Here is a 17455-nt window from a genome sequence, read left to right on the forward strand (position 1 = left end):
GACTTCTTGTAAAACTAGATGTAGACCTTCAAAGAGTATTCCACTAAATGACAATGGCCATAGTCCTAATGTTAACACAGGGACTGAGGGAACAGCTGCTGAACTCTTATTGCCACATTAGGAAGCCAAAATGGAAGGGATTTGCATACAAAAATATCAGTGGGAGTCACCTTTCTCTCTCAGACTTGTTTTGTTCTCTTGAAATCTATCTTCCCCTTTTTTAGAACCCCAAATGACCAAGTTTAGTTGTAATTGCAAATAGCAGTACTGAAGATGCTAATTTTCCTCACATTGGATCCATTAATCTGTGAACTTTCAGCTGATGTACCTATCCTTAGTGTGTGATACACTCTTGCTTAGACTAAGCAAGGCACAGAAAGACAGACATCCTTGCAAGAAATCTGGGAATAAGTTGTCTCTGAGTAGCATTAGAGTGGTAATTACTGACCCCAAGACACTTATGTATCATTGTTTATCAGTAGAGGGATGAAAAAACAAGCATCAATTATGTCATGCTCTTTGCAATATTTGACTAAGTGTGTCTGTTCCAACATGGTAAAAAAAAGGAATTTTACAGCTGCTTCAAGCAGAGGGGAAGAGGAGGCAGGAGGAAGAACTGCAGCTGCACTTGCCCTAGGGCTTTTGGCTTCTTTGCTTTGTGTGAGTGGTGCAACTGGAATCTGCTGTGTTTCATTAAACAAATGGCTCCCAGGAAGTAGGCAGTTTAACTTGATTAACCCAAGATGCATGTCACAAGCCTTACAGATCACAGAGGATTAGAGCTGGAAAGATGAACAGTGGGAGACCTGGCTCATTATGCACGTCAGTGAAAGTCTGTGTATGTGAGTCCTTTCAGGGACCCCTGTTTATTGGGGATTTTAAAAATCTGCTTATTGTTTTCCTGTGACAAACCAAGTCTTATCCCAATTTTTGGGGGAGGGGGGGTGTGTGTGAATGAAAGTGTTTACCACAAGTGCTCCAAAATTTTGTTGCAGTAAAGAGATCCTAGTCAGTTGTAAGACCTACAGCTAAAATGTTTACAGTGTCTTGTCTTTGGATACCTAATTTGAGAAGGTTTGGTCCTAGTGACCAGTAAAATTGAAACATACCAGGTATAGGGCTAGATTAGACAGTGAAAAATTGTGGTGGATAGGAGCTGGTTCCATATGAAAGAGATAGAGACACCCAAAATGTTACAGATGGTATACTACAGCAGATAAAGTGATATCTTATGAATTGTGTATACGAGAGTTAGGACAGTTTCTCCCTGGCACAATATGGTTGGGCTTGGAAGAGATGTCTGGAGACCATCTAGTACAACCCACCTGCTAAAGCAGATTCACCTAGAGCAGATGGCACAGGACTAAGTGGGTTTGGAATGTCTCCAGAGAAGGAGACTCCACGTCTCTGGGCAACCTGCTCCAGTGCTCTGGCACCCTCAAAGTAAAGAAGTTTCTCCTCATATTCAGATGGAACCTCCTGTCCTTCAGTCAGTGCCTGTTGCCTCACTGATCTCATCCTCTTGACACCCACCCTCGAGGTATTTATAAGCATAAATAAGATCCCCTCTCAGCCTTCTCCAGGCTGAGCAGACCCAATTCTCTCAGTCTTTCCTTGTAAGAAAGGTGCTCCAGTCTCCTAATGATCTTTGTAGCCCACCACTGGAATCCCTCCAGTAATTCTGTGTCTTTCTTGAACTGGGGAGCCCAGAACTGGACGCAGTACTGCAGATATGGCCTCACCAGGGCAGAGTAGAGGGGGGTATAACCTCCCTCAGCCTCCTGGATGCACTTATTTTAATGCACCCCAGGATATCGCTGGCCTTCTTGGCCACAAGAGCACAGTGCTGATTCATGATCACCCTGTTGTCCACCAGGACTCCCAAGTCCTTCTCTTCAAAGCTGCCTTCCAGCAGGTCAACTCCCAACCTGTACTGGTGCCTGGGGTTATTCCTCCCCAGGTGCAGGACCCTACACTTGCTGTTGTTGAATTTCAGTAGGTTCTTCTCTGCCCAGTCCTCCAGCCTGTCCAGGTCTCGCTGAATGGCAGTACAGCTTCTGGTGTGTCAGCCACTCCTCCCAGTTTGGTATCATCAGCAAACTTGCTCAGAGTGCACTCAGTCTCTTCATCCAGGTCATCGACGAACAGGTTAAACAAGATGGGATCCAGTACTGACTCCTGGGGAACACCACTAGCTACAGGCCTCCAACTAGACTCTGCACCATTGATCACAACCCTCTGGGCTCTGTCATCCAGCCAGTTCTCAATCCATCTCACTGTCCACTCATCCAACCCATATTACCTGAGCTAATACTTCATCTAGAAGCACATCCTCTAGAAGCACCTTTTATTTTTTTTTTTCCTAAAACTTGCCTATAATCTATAAGTCGGTTTTGCCAAACCCATCATATCACATCATTTCTACTGAACATTGCAGTTTGATGGTACATTTCCTGATTTCAGATTTTATTAGATTGGAGCTTTAGAGAATTATCAAAATTATCAAATATTTACTAAGTATGTCTAAAATCCTTAAAAATTTCTTAAACGTTGCATAAGATAATTCTAAATATTGCTGCTGCAAGACAATTGAACACAATTTGTGCAGTTATTCTGTTATTCTCTCATATTAATACATATAAAGTGGAATTGTACATAAATCACAGCTTGTTATAGGGAGATGAAAGTTTAATTTTCTACAGAAGTTATTGGCTACTGGAATGGATTATTTGATTTTATGGTGAGGAGATGTTTGGCCAGATTCAGTGCCTGAATTTTAGCAAATAACTCCAGAGTGTGGCCAAGAGAATTCCATGGACCCCTGCTGCACTGAAGACACCCTTGCTAAGTCAGTCTCATGACAGAGATGAAAGAACAAAATATCAGGGTCACTGAAAGTAGAGGCTCAAAAACAGTGCCGTGCACAGAAACTCACGTTGCCACTGCACATGTAATTCTTGTCTTCTAGGCAGACAACTGGAGAACTCTGGGTTTTGCACTGTTGGGAGGTAGGGTAAAGAACTCTCATTTGAGTAAAACACAGATAAAAAATTGAGAATAAGCAAGGCAAGATTATCTGAAAAATGAGATCCTGTGTTACAGCCAGGGAGTAGAGAACTGTTAACTGGTGCAAACCTCTAATCTTTGCTGATTTTGTAACAATTTGGTTCTGCTTCCTGCATTAGTTAAAAATAACAATTTTTCCCTTAATACAGGTGACTCACTGGCACAGTCCGTACTTTTTTGCCTACTTCCCCGCAGCCTCTTCCTTCCCAGCTCTTCTTGCAGATATGTTGTGTGGAGGAATAGGATGTGTGGGCTTCTCTTGGGTAAGTTTACTGGGGTATGTACTGCTATGTGGTAACGGTGCTTCACCATGCCAAGATTTTAAGCATTTCAGTAACATTCTTCAAAGAAATTATTGATAGGTAACAGTGAAGTCACAGAACTATTTTTATAGGTAAAATTGTCTGGACTAATTAAGTGTTTTCACATAGACACCCCGAAGGATTCCAGTATTAAAAGGTATTACCTCTTAGAAATTTTGCCTTTGAGAAATCACCAGCATTTAGAATTAGTGGTAGCAGTGCAAACTTACTACTAATTCATTAAGCGGTATAACTTGTTGCCTGTCACCTGATGTTTTAACTTCTCTTACCACCTGGATGAATAGAAAACTGTGTTAAAAACCCCATGTTCATATGAGATGAGCTCTTCTCAAAAGAGCTTGGTACTTGATGTAAACAAAAAATTACACAAGATGCAAATCCTAGCTTTGACACTTGATAGTCATGCTTCTATGTGAGGCCCAGTTTGTTTTTTCTTGGTAAATATTAGAAATAACACGCACAAAATGGTCTTCAGGTCCCTAATTGAGCTGGTGAAGTTAGTCAGCTAGTTTCTTCCTCTATAGTCAAAAGACAGAAAGTTCTTTCTCTTGTGGATCTTATGTCTCTTCATGGCCTAGTGAGGTTACTCCCTCTGTTCTTTTTTTTCAACACAGGCTGCAAGTCCAGCTTGCACAGAGCTGGAGACTGTCATGATGGATTGGCTAGGGAAGATGATTAGTTTGCCTGAAGAATTTTTGGCTGGGAAAGATGGCCAAGGTGGAGGAGTCATTCAGGTAAGGGGAGAAATGAAAAAACAATACAGGATGAGTTCGTAGATCGGAGGATTCTGTAAAACCTTAATATCAATACACTAATAGAGGAAAGGTGTATTTTTTTCTGCCACATGGGTTCCTTTCAGATTTTCAGAAAGATTGATAACCTGTGAGAGTGTTCATAGGTAGGTAGGATCATTGATGAAAGTAACGGTTTTCAGAGCAGCTGAATTACGAAACACTATTCTTTGTGAAGAATTGTTAGTAGATAACTGAACATCACAATTTGGGCTTAAAATTAAAATCATAATGTTGAAAAAGATGTAGGATGAAAACTTTCATTTGTTAAACAAGTGAAGTGAGCTCATATCAACAATGTGCAGCAATGTTTTGTGGCTGAAAAGAAATAAAAGCTTCTCAGCTAGAAATATATCTGAAGATTTTGAGCACAGCATCATGAAAAGTGGTTACAAAGGCTTCCTTGAAGCCACCTTAGACATGTTCAGTTGTTTACTTCAGTCAGTTTCCAAAACAGACATCCTTTTTTTCCAGAAAGAAGTGTCAGAGATCAAGCAATGGATAAGAACATAGGAGAGAATCTTCTATTAGTAGAAATAAGAGAATGTGATTGTAAGTCTATCAATCTTTGTCAAAAAAGTTGAAATTATTTTAATAAGTTTTCCTTCTATAACAAAATGAAATATTGGAATATTCAAATGAAGAGCTGTTTAAAATACAAAACCAAACAGTTCTATCAGTAGATAATACAATTTTCAGACTATGGTGGAGTATCTGAAATAGAACATTATCCTCAAACTTCGATGTTGAATGCTTAATGAAAGTCTACAATGACTGAACAGAGGATCTGTAGGATAACAAATATATCATCAATGGGCAAACTTGCATGCGTAATAAAGCTATATTGTTTATCAACCATGGCTGCACTAGTGCATGACCTTTCTTCAGACTCTGGTCACAGTTTTTAATCTAACTAAAATAAATATTTACTTTTAAAAAGGCTGAATTTTAAGCAATTGTTCTGTGCTTCTTCGGTAATCACTGGAGTCTGGCCATAAGAGGCCAAGGCACAGTCCATTTTATCCTAAGACAGGCTTCTAAAATGCATCTGAAATTCATGCTAGAAGTGGGGGTTCCTTTCTTTGATCCCAGCTGTAAATGCCTACAGCATATTCCAGTGAATTCTTCTCAACATCTTCCCAGGCAAACATGAATTTAACCCAACTGCTCTGATCCTCCCAGGTGGAACTGCACCTACACCAGCGTATTTCCAGAATAACTCTACTCATCGGCTTGCTCTGTTAGCATATTTTTCATTGCAATACCCAGGGACAGGGTTATGCTCAAGAAATCAAGATTTTGTCATGCATCTCCACAGTATTTCTTTTACACCAGTGAAAGCAAGCAATTATGCCTGATGGTTATCAGCAGGAAATATTGCCCTTCCAGGCTGATGATGCTAGATTGCCCATAATTTCATCAGAAACCAGTCAGTTTCAAGAATCAAAAGTGGGCTCTGTGTTCCCGCTTACAATGAAGTCATTTGTGCTGCAGATCGTCTTGTCTTGCTCTTGAAACAATAACAACACAAATAAGAGAGCACGAGGCAAAGACAACATGAGCAAGTGAAAGTGACAGTCATTCTCTTGGTGAATACCAAGTAATTATAATGGTATTGGGTAAAACCGAGCCTGTGAAAATTGGCTCTTAATTACATTTGAAAGCCTATGTCAATATGAAGCACATTGTTGTGTGCAGGATGACACTTGAAAATGGCAAAAGATGAAAGAAAATTTCAGTTCAGAGCACTGGTGGATATGAACATCAGCTCTTGCTGCTATTTCTTTCACTTTTTGAGCCTGCTTGCCATGGCAACCTTTGTTTGCTTGTGGTAAAAGGAAAGGTATCATCATCCTTCACTTAATGTAGAATACAGCATTCAAGAGGAGAAAACACAGCTTTCAAAAATAAGTGAAAAACCAACTTTCTTCCTGAAGCTTGTGTCCTGCTGTTCATTCTAGACAAACTGCTGAAAGGTGTACCTCCACATATTAAAGAGTTTTCTTGTTCTGCAAAGAAAAAGTATTTTAAGGGTAAAGCAAAATGAAACTCAGCCTATCTTGGGCCTGGCAAAAGCCATTGCTGATGCGTCTTTCCTGTCAGATAGCCTAGTAGTTCAAGAATCAAGAGGTTTTTTACTTAAAAATATTTAGCAGAAAGCTTCGTTGCCAAATGAATATAAGAGCCTCACAAATCAGGTTCTGCAAGCACTGTAAGCTTCAGCATAAAATAGGTACCTTATGAAAACTAAGGTAAGGTGAAATATCATGAGGTATCTGAAAGGATTTCCTTGTTGCTAGATTCAGGTGCCTTTAGGTTGTGTCCCAGCTCTGGATCAGGAGGCATCCTTGTTTCTGTGTAAGGATATTCCTAGAAAAACTGTTGCATACACGAACTGCGCACCATCCTGGATGAACAGACAGGATCCCAGGACATCTTGCGGCTCTCCTCAGAAGGCTGAGGCTGTTCTAGGTCATTTTCTCACCCAGCCAGGCAGTCTCCAGAATAGTAGGGGCTTAAATTTCCAGATCTCAAATTGATGCCTTAACCTTTGGAATTTCCTACAGCCATTTAATTTTATCTGTTTGCATGCATTGCTTCAACATGCAAATTCCTTACACGTCCTGGCAGTTTTACAGGGCCTTATCATTGAACAAAACCAAACCAAAACAACATATATATATGTATGTATATCTTTGAAAGACTTTTATGTGTCCCCTTAAAGATATACTTTAATAAAAATATTAATTAGTCTTAAATGCAAGGGTGATAGAATGATCTTTTGTGTAAAGAAACCAGGTTTAAAAGGTTGTTTTGAGTGATTTGCCTGACACAAGATGGATTTAGGTCTTGCACACAGGCTTTATTTTGCCCAACTTCATTATGAGGACATACAACTTACATGAAAACCTATATGAGCATCTCAATAAGTTCCAGTGGTTTGCACAAATGAAAAGTATTGCCAGCTCTTGAACTGCTGGAAAGGGGATTATTTCAGGCAACATTGTCTGAGAGTATATGGCCATTATACAGGTCTTCTGGTTATGCGGGGTTCTTTAGAAGATTATATACTGCTTGGGAAAACCAAAACCTAAACCAACCAACCAACAGGAAAAAAAAAAGACAAAAAAAATTCCCCAGCTTCTCAGAAGAGAGGAGATGTTCTTTCTTGTAAAACATTCCTCAAACTTGCTGGACATGCAGGACCGGAGCCATTATATTCTAGCTCACACTACTGTCAGGCAGCAGAGGTACTTTTTTTTTTCACGGTTACTTAGATAATCTTGTGCTGAGCATGGTGGAAATTGTTTTACTAACATGAACATGATGAGAGAAGTTTCTCATCAGGAAACTTACACTCCGTGAGATTCCTCTGACATTTTATCAGATAAAGTTGAACATACAAGAAGGTACCTTTAGAGGAATGATTTATTTCAGTCTGGAATATTTGCTTAAAATACATGAAATTGTTGATTTTGGATATGCTTATCTCTCTGCACTGAATACCAAGGGACCCTGAACAATTATGTAATCTCAGATATTTAATTTTTTAGATAGATACAGTGAGATGAATCAGATCGTGGAAGTTCTTTATGTGCAAGATGAATATAATTCTGTGCATGTACTCTTGCATCATGAGTTTCGAGAACTACAGCCAGGCATGATTTCTCAGTATTCTGATGGGTATTCTGGGTGTCTGGCTACAGACCACATGCAGAGTAAGATTAGATGGGGAGTCTACCAAATTATCTTTTTTGTAGTTAATAGACAGAATTTCCTTCACCCCTTGCCTCCACAAGGAAGTTCTACCTTACTTGACCAAAGAGGGATATTTGTTTTGCATTACCATTCTGCACCTCTACCATTTGCTTCAGTTGCCATTAAGCTGTATGCAGCAGCAGTAGCTATAAAAAAAATGCACAAAACTATCTCAGGGTCTTTGTGCACTGATGCAGACCCTGGGGTCTACAGTCCTCCAGTCCCACACCATGGGAAAGGCAGATAAAATACATTTGTCACATTTTTTTAATGTTTAGGGACTATCCTATTTCCTAATTACTTTGTTCATGACGCTGTTGAATTTCAGCTGCATTGAGTTCACTCGCTGTTAAGACGCTGATGTGTGTGAGGGCAGCTTTGTCTCATATAAAAAGATGGGGTCACTGCAGTATTAGGAGAAAATATGACTTCACTGGGATCATTCTCATGTATGAAATCTGTAGGATCAGGCCCACCTCCCAGACAGAAATAAGACTTGCCAAGTGTTTAAACATTTGTTGTAGTTAGTGAGTATATACAGGTTTTCAACAGAGGGAGGATAAAACTTTGGTACAAGATAAGAAACGTCACTCCAAAAATAGCTTGTTGACGCTGGGGATATTTCTGAGACCTACTTATTAATATAAGCAACTGTATTCATTGCACTGTTATGTGCTTGGCAGAGGAAGATTCACATGACAGTTGTTCACATTTCAAAGTACTTAAAAGCTCTGTCTTTTGTACGAACACCCAAAATCATTGAAATTTAAGTACATGTGTTTACAAACTATTACTTATAGTTTAAAAGAACAGTATAGAGTTTGTTTCTGGTCTAGAGGAAAACCTTAAAAAGAACTTGTGGGAACAGGTATTGTCTTGTGAAATTTACAGATCAATTGATACAAAAAATTCATCCTTTTGTTGTCACAGAATATCCAAGACACAATTTAAACTCCTATTTTGTGAGACAAAGTGCAATTTAGAAATAGTGTGTGACCGTTCTTTTCACCTGTGTGTTTTTGATGAAGAAAACACACAAAACTAAGACTTTGAAATAGTTAGCCATATTTAACCGTAACATTTTTGCCTTTCAGTGTTTTTTCTTTTTTTCTTTTTTTTTTTTTCACTTTTAGCCACAATAATTGACTTGCTCAGGGCAATTTAAATATTAAATAAGTGTTAGAATTTTGTGTGTTGCTTGACAGAAATGAGTTGACAGTCAAATTCTGATTGAAGTTAAATGTGCAGAAATCCAGAGTAAGAGAAATCACCAGTTACTCTGCCATTGTTACTGGTTAACAAATGATTAATTGCTGTGTTGAGAACCTTTTCACATATGTTTTAGTCTGTGAGTTCAGCTTTCTGGCACTGATTACAAAGCTGTTGCCTAAACTGAACACGCACAGACATTAAAGAGAGCGGACCGAGGCATCAGGAAGGAGACCAAGATCAAACATTCTTCCCTTGCTGTCACATATATCCTTAAGAGATTGCATGGTTTCTCCTATGTAGTTTCTGTTGACAACTTTGCAGGTTCGTACAGAAGAAAGTGTTGCCTTTCTTCTGGAATATCTTCCTTTTTAACTGTCCTTCAATTTGTCCCACAGGGAAGTGCAAGCGAGGCCACCCTGGTTTCACTGCTTGCTGCAAGAACAAAAACCATCAGACGGGTGCAGTCAGAAAAGCCTGAGCTAACAGAAGCTGACATCATGGGCAGGCTGGTGGCCTATGCATCTGATCAGGTGAGTACCTCTCAAAACCATGGAGATACGGGGTCTATACTTAACCATTTCAGCCATCTTAACAGGCTGGTGAATTAAGTATAAACTCTTTGTGTTGATGACTGATTGGTTTTGCTTGTTTAAATCTTACTGTACATCATAAGTAGGCTGGAACCTCATCTGTGCTACCATAATACAAAGAACAAATATCCAGAGGTCGGTGTTATGGAAGCACTGATTCTGTATAAAAAGAGCTAGTTTGAAGTAAACAAAGATACTTGAGAAAGGTTTTAAAATTCAATTGTGTTGAGTAAGTCCAGACCATCTTTTGTTACATCTAGACTTGTGTGTCTGTGTGTGCACGTTATCTATTATGCTAAGCTATCTTGAAAGAAAAAACAAAACATAATCCTTGATTTCTGACTGTGAGTGGTATTTAGCAGACTGAGCTAGGGTAAATTCTCAGCAGGCCAGGACCATGAGAGGCTTTCACTGTTAATGAAAGCAAATTTTAGTTTTATAAGTTCTGCTACTTTTACCTTTCTGACTGTCTAATCCTTCTGAAGGGCCAAGCAATGTTCTATCTCTTCATAGCTATGACATTTACTTATCTAAATGTCAATGAGATAGAAGAAATTTCCTTAATACATGATGTTTCATTTAAAATAATATCTGATTCTGCATAATAAAATGGCCAAGTTTCAGGCTTACCTTGATTTACTATTTTACCTTGATTTACTATTTTACAGATGGTAAAGGCTTTGACACTGTACCCCACAGCATTCTCCTGGAGAAGCTGGCAGCTCATGGCCTGGGTAGATAAAGAACTGGCTGTATGGTCGGCCTCAAAGAGTTACAGTGAAGGGAGCCAAATCCAGTTGGTGGCTGGTCACAAATGGTGTTCCCTAGGACTCAGTATTGGGGCAGTTCTGTTTAATATCTTTATCAATGATCTGGATGAGGGGATTGAGTGCACAAGGCCAAGTGCTAGGTCCTACACATGGGTCACAACAACCCCAGGCAGCGCTACAGGCTCAGGGAAGAATGTCTGGAAAGCTGCCTGGCAGAAAAGGATCTGGGGGTGTTGATTGACAGCTGACTGAATATGAGGCAGCAGTGTGTCCAGGTGGCCAAAAAGGCCAACAGCATCCTGGTTTGTACCAGGAATAGTGTGGCCAGCAGGACTAGAGAAGTGATTGTACCACTGTACTAAGCCCTTGTGAGGCTGCACCTTGAATCCTGTGTTCAGTTTTAGGCCCTCACTACAGAAAAGACATTGAGGTGCTGGAGAGAGTTCAGAGGAGGGTGACAAAGCTGGTGAGGGGTCTGGAGCACAAGTCCGATGAGGAGCAGCTGAGGGAGCTGGGGCTGTTTAGCCTGGAGAAAAGGAGGCTCAGGGGAGACCATATCGCTGTCTACAACTACCTGAAAGGAGGTTGTAGCATGGAGGGTGTTGGTCTCTTCTCCCGATTGACAAGTGATGGAATGAGAGTAAATGGCCTCAAGTTGTGCCAGGGGAGGTTTAGATTGGATATTAGGAAAATGTTCTTCAGGGAAGGCGTTGTCAGGCATTGGAACAGGTTGCCCGGGAAGTGGTGGAGTCACCATCCCTGAAGGTGTTTAAAAGGCATTTAGATGAGGTTCTTAGGGATATGGTTTAGCGTTGTATGGTTGGACATGGTGATCCTGAGGGTCTCTTCCAACTACAAAGTTTCTATGATTCTACTACAAGCACTGAAGAACAAGTTAAAAGTGCACGAGTTCTTTGCTGATGGGAAGAGGTGCTATCGGCTGCTATCGTAGACTGAAAAGAGTCAGGATAAGTAAAAATGAGGAAAGAGATCTGTTTTCAAAAGGCATAAAGGATATTTGTCCTTTTTTCTTTTTTTTTTTTTTTTTTTAATCTAGGACCTAAAGGTTTGTGTTGCGCAGACTGAGAGTCTCAGAGCTCAGGCTCTGACCCGTTGATGCACAAAGCCTTTTATTTTTTTTCATGTTTTTGTCCCATGTAAGTAGCTGACCTGAAATGAGGACTGACAGGCCTTCCTATCCACTGAAGGTCGGACAATCTTATGTTTACAGGAGGATTTGCCTTAAGATATTGCTGACCTTTTGAAGCAGATTGTTGCAGAGCTCACCGGTCCTTCTGCGTTAAGAACAGACCTGTGTGACTCATAAGCAGTAATCCACAAATGGAAGTAAGCCTAAGCCATTCTGCGGGCGAGAAAAGCATGCATGGACAGAGCAAAACACTGCAAGAATATGTTAGGAGGGAGGTAATAAGTTGGCTGGTAAGGAGACCCAGAGCAGAAAGTTGAACTCAGATCTTGGGAGATCATTTTAGCCTATTGGCATTTTGGGAAAATCATTATCTCATTTAAATATTCTTCTTTTGTGTTAATGAGCACAGAGCAGGACTGGCAACAAAGCTTTCCCCGATAACTACTCGGGCATTTGGGGACAACAGAAGAGGATTCCCTGTTGGTTTTAGCGCCTGGGCTATCCTGGCTGAGGCTTCTCTTGCAAGGGACACTCAATACGAGCTGAGAGGAACATCCAGTTACCCCTGACAGGAGCCACCTGACTGTTTGGGACCAGGACAGAAGTCAGAGTAGCTTTTTGATATTCTCAAATTTTCTCAGGCCATTTCCTTTATCAGTCTTTTTTTGACATGCTTATTTGGCTACTTTAAGTAGCTACCCACTCATTTCAATGATTTCTGTTTGGTTCCTTGCTCTTCTCGAGGATGATGGGAGATTCCTGAGTATTTTTATGAGCACCAGGAATTCCATGCAGCATCAGGTCACCGAAGATTTGTTCTAATGTGAAAACATCTTGGCAGTTTTAAGCTTAATCTTGTGAATGGCTGTAGTTACCAGAGAGCCTTAGTACGATTTTGGAGACTTGAGAAAGGAATTCCAGGGTTCTGACTAGCTAACCTCAGTGTAATATTATAGTTTGCTATTTATAATTCTTGTATAAATCAGTTATAAAATACCTCTTTCCATTGTACAGTTGAATGAAGTTTGGTATGGTACATGCATTGTTTTTCACTTCAAAAGCAGTTAGTTTCATTTCAGCTCTAGACTTCTATAGTTTCTGAAGCTGGTGCCTAATTAGTTTGGCAAAGTACTTTCACAAAAGGCCCTGCTGAGATGCAAGTTAGCAGTCAATTTGCCTTTAAAACACATCATTCCAGGGATATGTAAAAATTGAAAGGCAGAAACTTCATCTTCATCTGGCAGAAATTTTATTTTCTTCAACCTGTGTTTTGGCTCAATATTTTCCATGATTCTGGGCTAAGTTAGAATAGAATGAGTAAGTGCTCTCGTATGTATTAGCAAGAACCTACACGGATAGCACAGCGATTATGAATGAGAATTGTCATGATGTGAAAATATGGGGAATTTTTCTCTTTCAAATTGAGTATGATTAAGGAAATTGTAGAAGGTGGAAGGTAAAATAGCTCTTTTTTGTTTGTTTTTAGTCATGCTCTCCAGGAGATTATTTTGTGGCTACGCATACCTTTTACTGTTAATAGAGTTATTGAGTTATTATAGTATTGTACTTCAGAATTTCACAATAATATATTAGTGACATTTTTGTTTTTATTTACTGACATGTACTTTATGTTATAAAAAGTATTATTTAAGGGCAGTTCAAGTAAGATGAGTTATAAATGAAATAATATATTGGGAATGATCCTTACTTGCCTACCAATATGCATCAATGACTGAACCACAATGTAAAAAAACAGTAATGTAAGAAAGCATCTCTGTATATAATGTACTATGATGTATAATTTTTTAGGGTTCAGCAATGCTGTACACCATAAAAATATGCTAGTGAGCAAATGAATACTTATTAGGCAAGCTGACTATCTGCATGGTTTTTGGTTGATTTGGAGCCAAATCCTGAAGCTCTTAATCAATGCTGCCTAAGTGTGAACACGTTAATTAAAACTCTAACTAAGGTTAATTGAACTTCTGTGTGAATGACACCATGGCAATGGTTTCAAGAGCACTTCAGGATTTCTATTATTCTATTAGTGTATTTGCATGTGTGTGTATGTATGCATATATATGTATTTGTACTTGTCTCCACCTGTCTGTCTATCTGTATGAAAGAGGGAGGTGTACATATTTGTTATGTACCAGCAACAGTCCCTGGTTCTCAAGTTTTTGCTTCATTTGAAAGAAATGGTGTTTTCTTTTCAAATCCAAATTAACTTCTTACATTCTAATAAAAGGTATCTGTCTTAAAACCTCCCTTGTAGGCTCATTCATCAGTGGAAAGGGCAGCATTAATTGCTGGTGTGAAGATTAAAAATGTTTCTTCTGATGATAAATTCAGTGTTCGTGGTTCAGCCCTAAAGAAAGTTTTGGATGAAGACAAAGCTTCAGGTCTTATCCCCTTCTTTGTGAGTACTGGATTTTAATTAATCAGTGGATTTATTGCTTCTGACAAGCTACATGAGTAGATGATCTTGTCCCTAGCAGAGGGATCGATAGGCAGCCTAGCTCGAATGCTAGGACAGGTTCTATGAGTGTTCTTCACACACCTTTCTGTGCAGTATAAGCACCTGATTGAAGCAACTGGTTGCACTTTTTAGCAAAAATGTTATATAGACAGTTGAATAAATGCAGGTGAATTTTGTACTTTCATTGTAATCCTGCAATGTTATAATTTCCTAACACTGCAGTTCTGAACTGCCCCTTTTACACATGTATAGTTTTCTTTTTCAGGTTCTAACTTATTAACACATAAAACAAGTTTAAAGGCCATAAATTAAATGGTGGTAACTCAAAATCAGGTATTTTTCTATAAAAAGTAGTTTTTACTCCTCACTAGTTCAGCAAATAAATCAACCTCCATGACACGCTCCAAATACCAGTACGATCAGACTTTGTCACACAGGCATTTGTCAGTATGTGACTTATCTCTAACAGGTGAGCTATAGAGAACCTGGCTGTGAAAGTTTTAAGGTGTCATCATTTCTTGTTATCTGTCCACTTTCCAGAGATTCCTGCTTCCACAGCAATCCAGCAAAAGCAAAAGGTGATATCTCAGTAGGTAAAGCTCATAGTATCCCAGTTTTTGATACAGAACAGTGCTTGATTGGATAAAATTCTGAAGTTTAGTTCTAAGTACCTATCAGAAATACCTGATTGAAAATAGTATTTACTTATTCATCAGATCAACTCCTCCTGTCAGTTTAAAACACCATCTTATTATTTCAAGTTAAAGCAAGATTTTACCATTTGTTCTTTTCATGGATTAAGTAATCTCTTCTGTGTTTTTGTGCATCATCAACAAAAGTTTTTGCTAATTTCCAAGCATTATGCCTCTACAAATCTTGATATAGACCACGATCTGTATAGATCTATAAAGTGGTTTAATATGCTTCCAATTATCTGTTTTTACTAGGCTCCGCTAAAGAAGAAATAGAAGGAAAAAACCTCCTATTTTACAAACCATGAACTTAAGAATTGGGACTTTTTAAGAGTCAAAAATATGTCACAATTTTTTCAGAAAAATCATGCCTGATGGCCATTTATTCTTTTCTTTCATGTGGTAACATTTTGAAAAGGGCTAATGAGACTTAAATTTCTATTAACTATTTTCAGAAGAATTAGTAGATTAAGCTTACTTATAGTCATGGATAAATGCCAAATAGGAAGCTTAAATTTCACCAAGTTCTTTTGAAAATGTAATATTTTTCCTCTAAGTATTATTAACCTTCGGTGTCTGTTTTTATGTAGTATGAGGATGACTAGGGTGAAAAGTATTTTTCATATGTGCAGAATGCAGATTTCTAGCCTGCCTATAACCAGTGAGCCCTTGGGATGACCAAGCACATCGCACCAATTGCTTTCCAATATAATAAGACTATGACTGAGATGTTTCTAAGGCTGCCTAAATGAAGTTTCTTCTGTGTGCTGCACCTATTGAAGTGGAGATGTGCCTCAAGGCATGTTTTATTTCTCTGTTATATGGTACCATCTCATTATATAAGATTCTACTTGTTTATCTTTAATGAAACAATTATAAGTATAGCCCTATATCACATTTCCGTGCACTAATTATAAATGTAATGTGTTTTTTCCTCATCTTTGATCCATTAACAAAAAAATGCAACTTGCCCCACATCAATATTAATTCCTTATCAATTTTTCCATGTGTAGCAAGAAGAAATTAAACATTCTGTTTAATGCATTCAGTGACACCTTTATAAAGGATGATTTAACTGTTGTTTTTCTTCCTCTGTTTGCTTAGCTGTGCCTAACAGGCTTTCAAAGACAGGAGAGGCTCAGTCTGAGTTAATATGGCCTGTGCCAGGTCTTCCATTTATTTGTATACATAAAACATGTCAGCTTAGATTAAACTAGATCTCATTATCTTTATGGTTGGCCTCTTAGCTCAAAAGGTGTGTTAATTCTCTGTCATGCTGAGCAGCAGTTCACATACTGTGTTAGGGCTCCTTTTTCTGGCTTGCAGATTTCAAAAGCCTTTCCATTTCTTCTGTTCTTGAGTACTTTGGTGCTATTTTATTTTGTTCTGATGACAAAGATATGCGCATTGCCAAGGAAACACCTTAGGCCACTTTATTCCTTCTCTCCCTGTATTCACTGATCTTTCACTAAGGGGAGCAATTCAGCATCAAAGCAGAAAGTTTAACAGGAGAAATTCTGCCAGAAAAGGCAGCAGAGACATCTTTGCTAATGAAGAGATCTTGGTTGCATCCAAGCTGATGCAGTCCCCCTTATCAGAAAAAAAAAAAAAAAAGTGGGAAATTAAAAAGATGATACAAGCAAATCACAGTGCCTTATAGGCACTATTCTTCTCTTGTAGTTAATGAATGAACAAGGAATCAAGGAATCATTACGCTGAGCTTCGTGGAAGTGCTTTAAGTGCTTTGCTTGTAGAGGTGAGCAGAGGATCAGGGGCGCACTTGCTTAGTGTGAAACAGGTTCTGTTGTTGCGGCAATCTGGTAATTATAGGTTTGCTTTCCGCGTGCATAGGATTTGGAAGCCTTTTTTGGGGAGAGGCATTGTTTTTACAATGAGTCTTTGAATTCCTATCCACCATTAGCATCTTTTAGCAATAGTAATGTGTATATAACTTTGTTCAGTGAAGGCTATTGCCAATTAGTGTACCTAGACCTCTAATTTTCTTTCATTTTTTAATTTTTAAGTTCATACTTGTGTTAATTTGTTTCTTTCAAAATACTTTTGCAGAAATTCAAACAGATATATTTTCATATAGTAAAGCAAGCAGACTGTGGAAACAAAGCACTAACTGTGTCAGGTGCTGAGGTGCTAAAGTTGCCGCAATTTACTGAGGAGTAATATCCAAGCGTGGCTGATATGCAGCCCTTCATCTAACCACCAGCTGAGCGAGAGCTGTAATGCACATGCTGAAGTCAGGTCCATTTCATGAATTATAAACACTAACTGATGGTTAAGCACAAACATAAATGCTTCTCTCATTTGGGCCCTATTCTCCCAGCTTGAGACAGGCTTCTGTTGGATGGATGTTGACCCAGATGCTCAATTGTGGAGACCACTGAGCTGAGCACTGCTAAATTCAGAGGTAGAGTTTGCTGCATTCCAGCCTAGTTCACTTGAATGTATCTAAGTGGCCTGTGAGTTTTATGCTGTCTTTCATAAATCAACACTGATGTGTTGCAGCTGGCATAGATATAGTACAATATAGTTCAACAACCCCATCCAGTATACAGCTGCTATACCACGATTGCTTTGATGGTGAACAAAGTCCACCGTGAAACCTCTC

The 17455-nt window shown here is 39.0% G+C and overlaps 1 protein-coding gene across 5 annotated transcripts in view; it reads left to right on the top strand.

Annotated features, from left to right (window-relative positions):
• Positions 1-17455, top strand: part of LOC136098257 (aromatic-L-amino-acid decarboxylase-like) — a 65744-nt gene that overhangs the window by 16525 nt on the left and 31764 nt on the right. For 4 of the 5 annotated variants that reach the window (XM_071804422.1, XM_065831506.2, XM_071804423.1 and 1 more), the window contains 4 exons: positions 3216-3329; positions 4004-4123; positions 9547-9681; positions 13937-14080. In XM_071804422.1, the coding sequence (XP_071660523.1) occupies positions 3216-3329; positions 4004-4123; positions 9547-9681; positions 13937-14080 (513 nt within the window). The remainder of the gene's footprint in view (positions 1-3215; positions 3330-4003; positions 4124-9546; positions 9682-13936; positions 14081-17455) is intronic. The other variant, XM_071804425.1, reaches the window with a different exon arrangement.

This window comes from Patagioenas fasciata, chromosome 2 (genome assembly GCF_037038585.1).
Source record: "Patagioenas fasciata isolate bPatFas1 chromosome 2, bPatFas1.hap1, whole genome shotgun sequence".
In the NCBI taxonomy this organism is placed as follows: Eukaryota; Metazoa; Chordata; class Aves; order Columbiformes; family Columbidae; genus Patagioenas; species Patagioenas fasciata.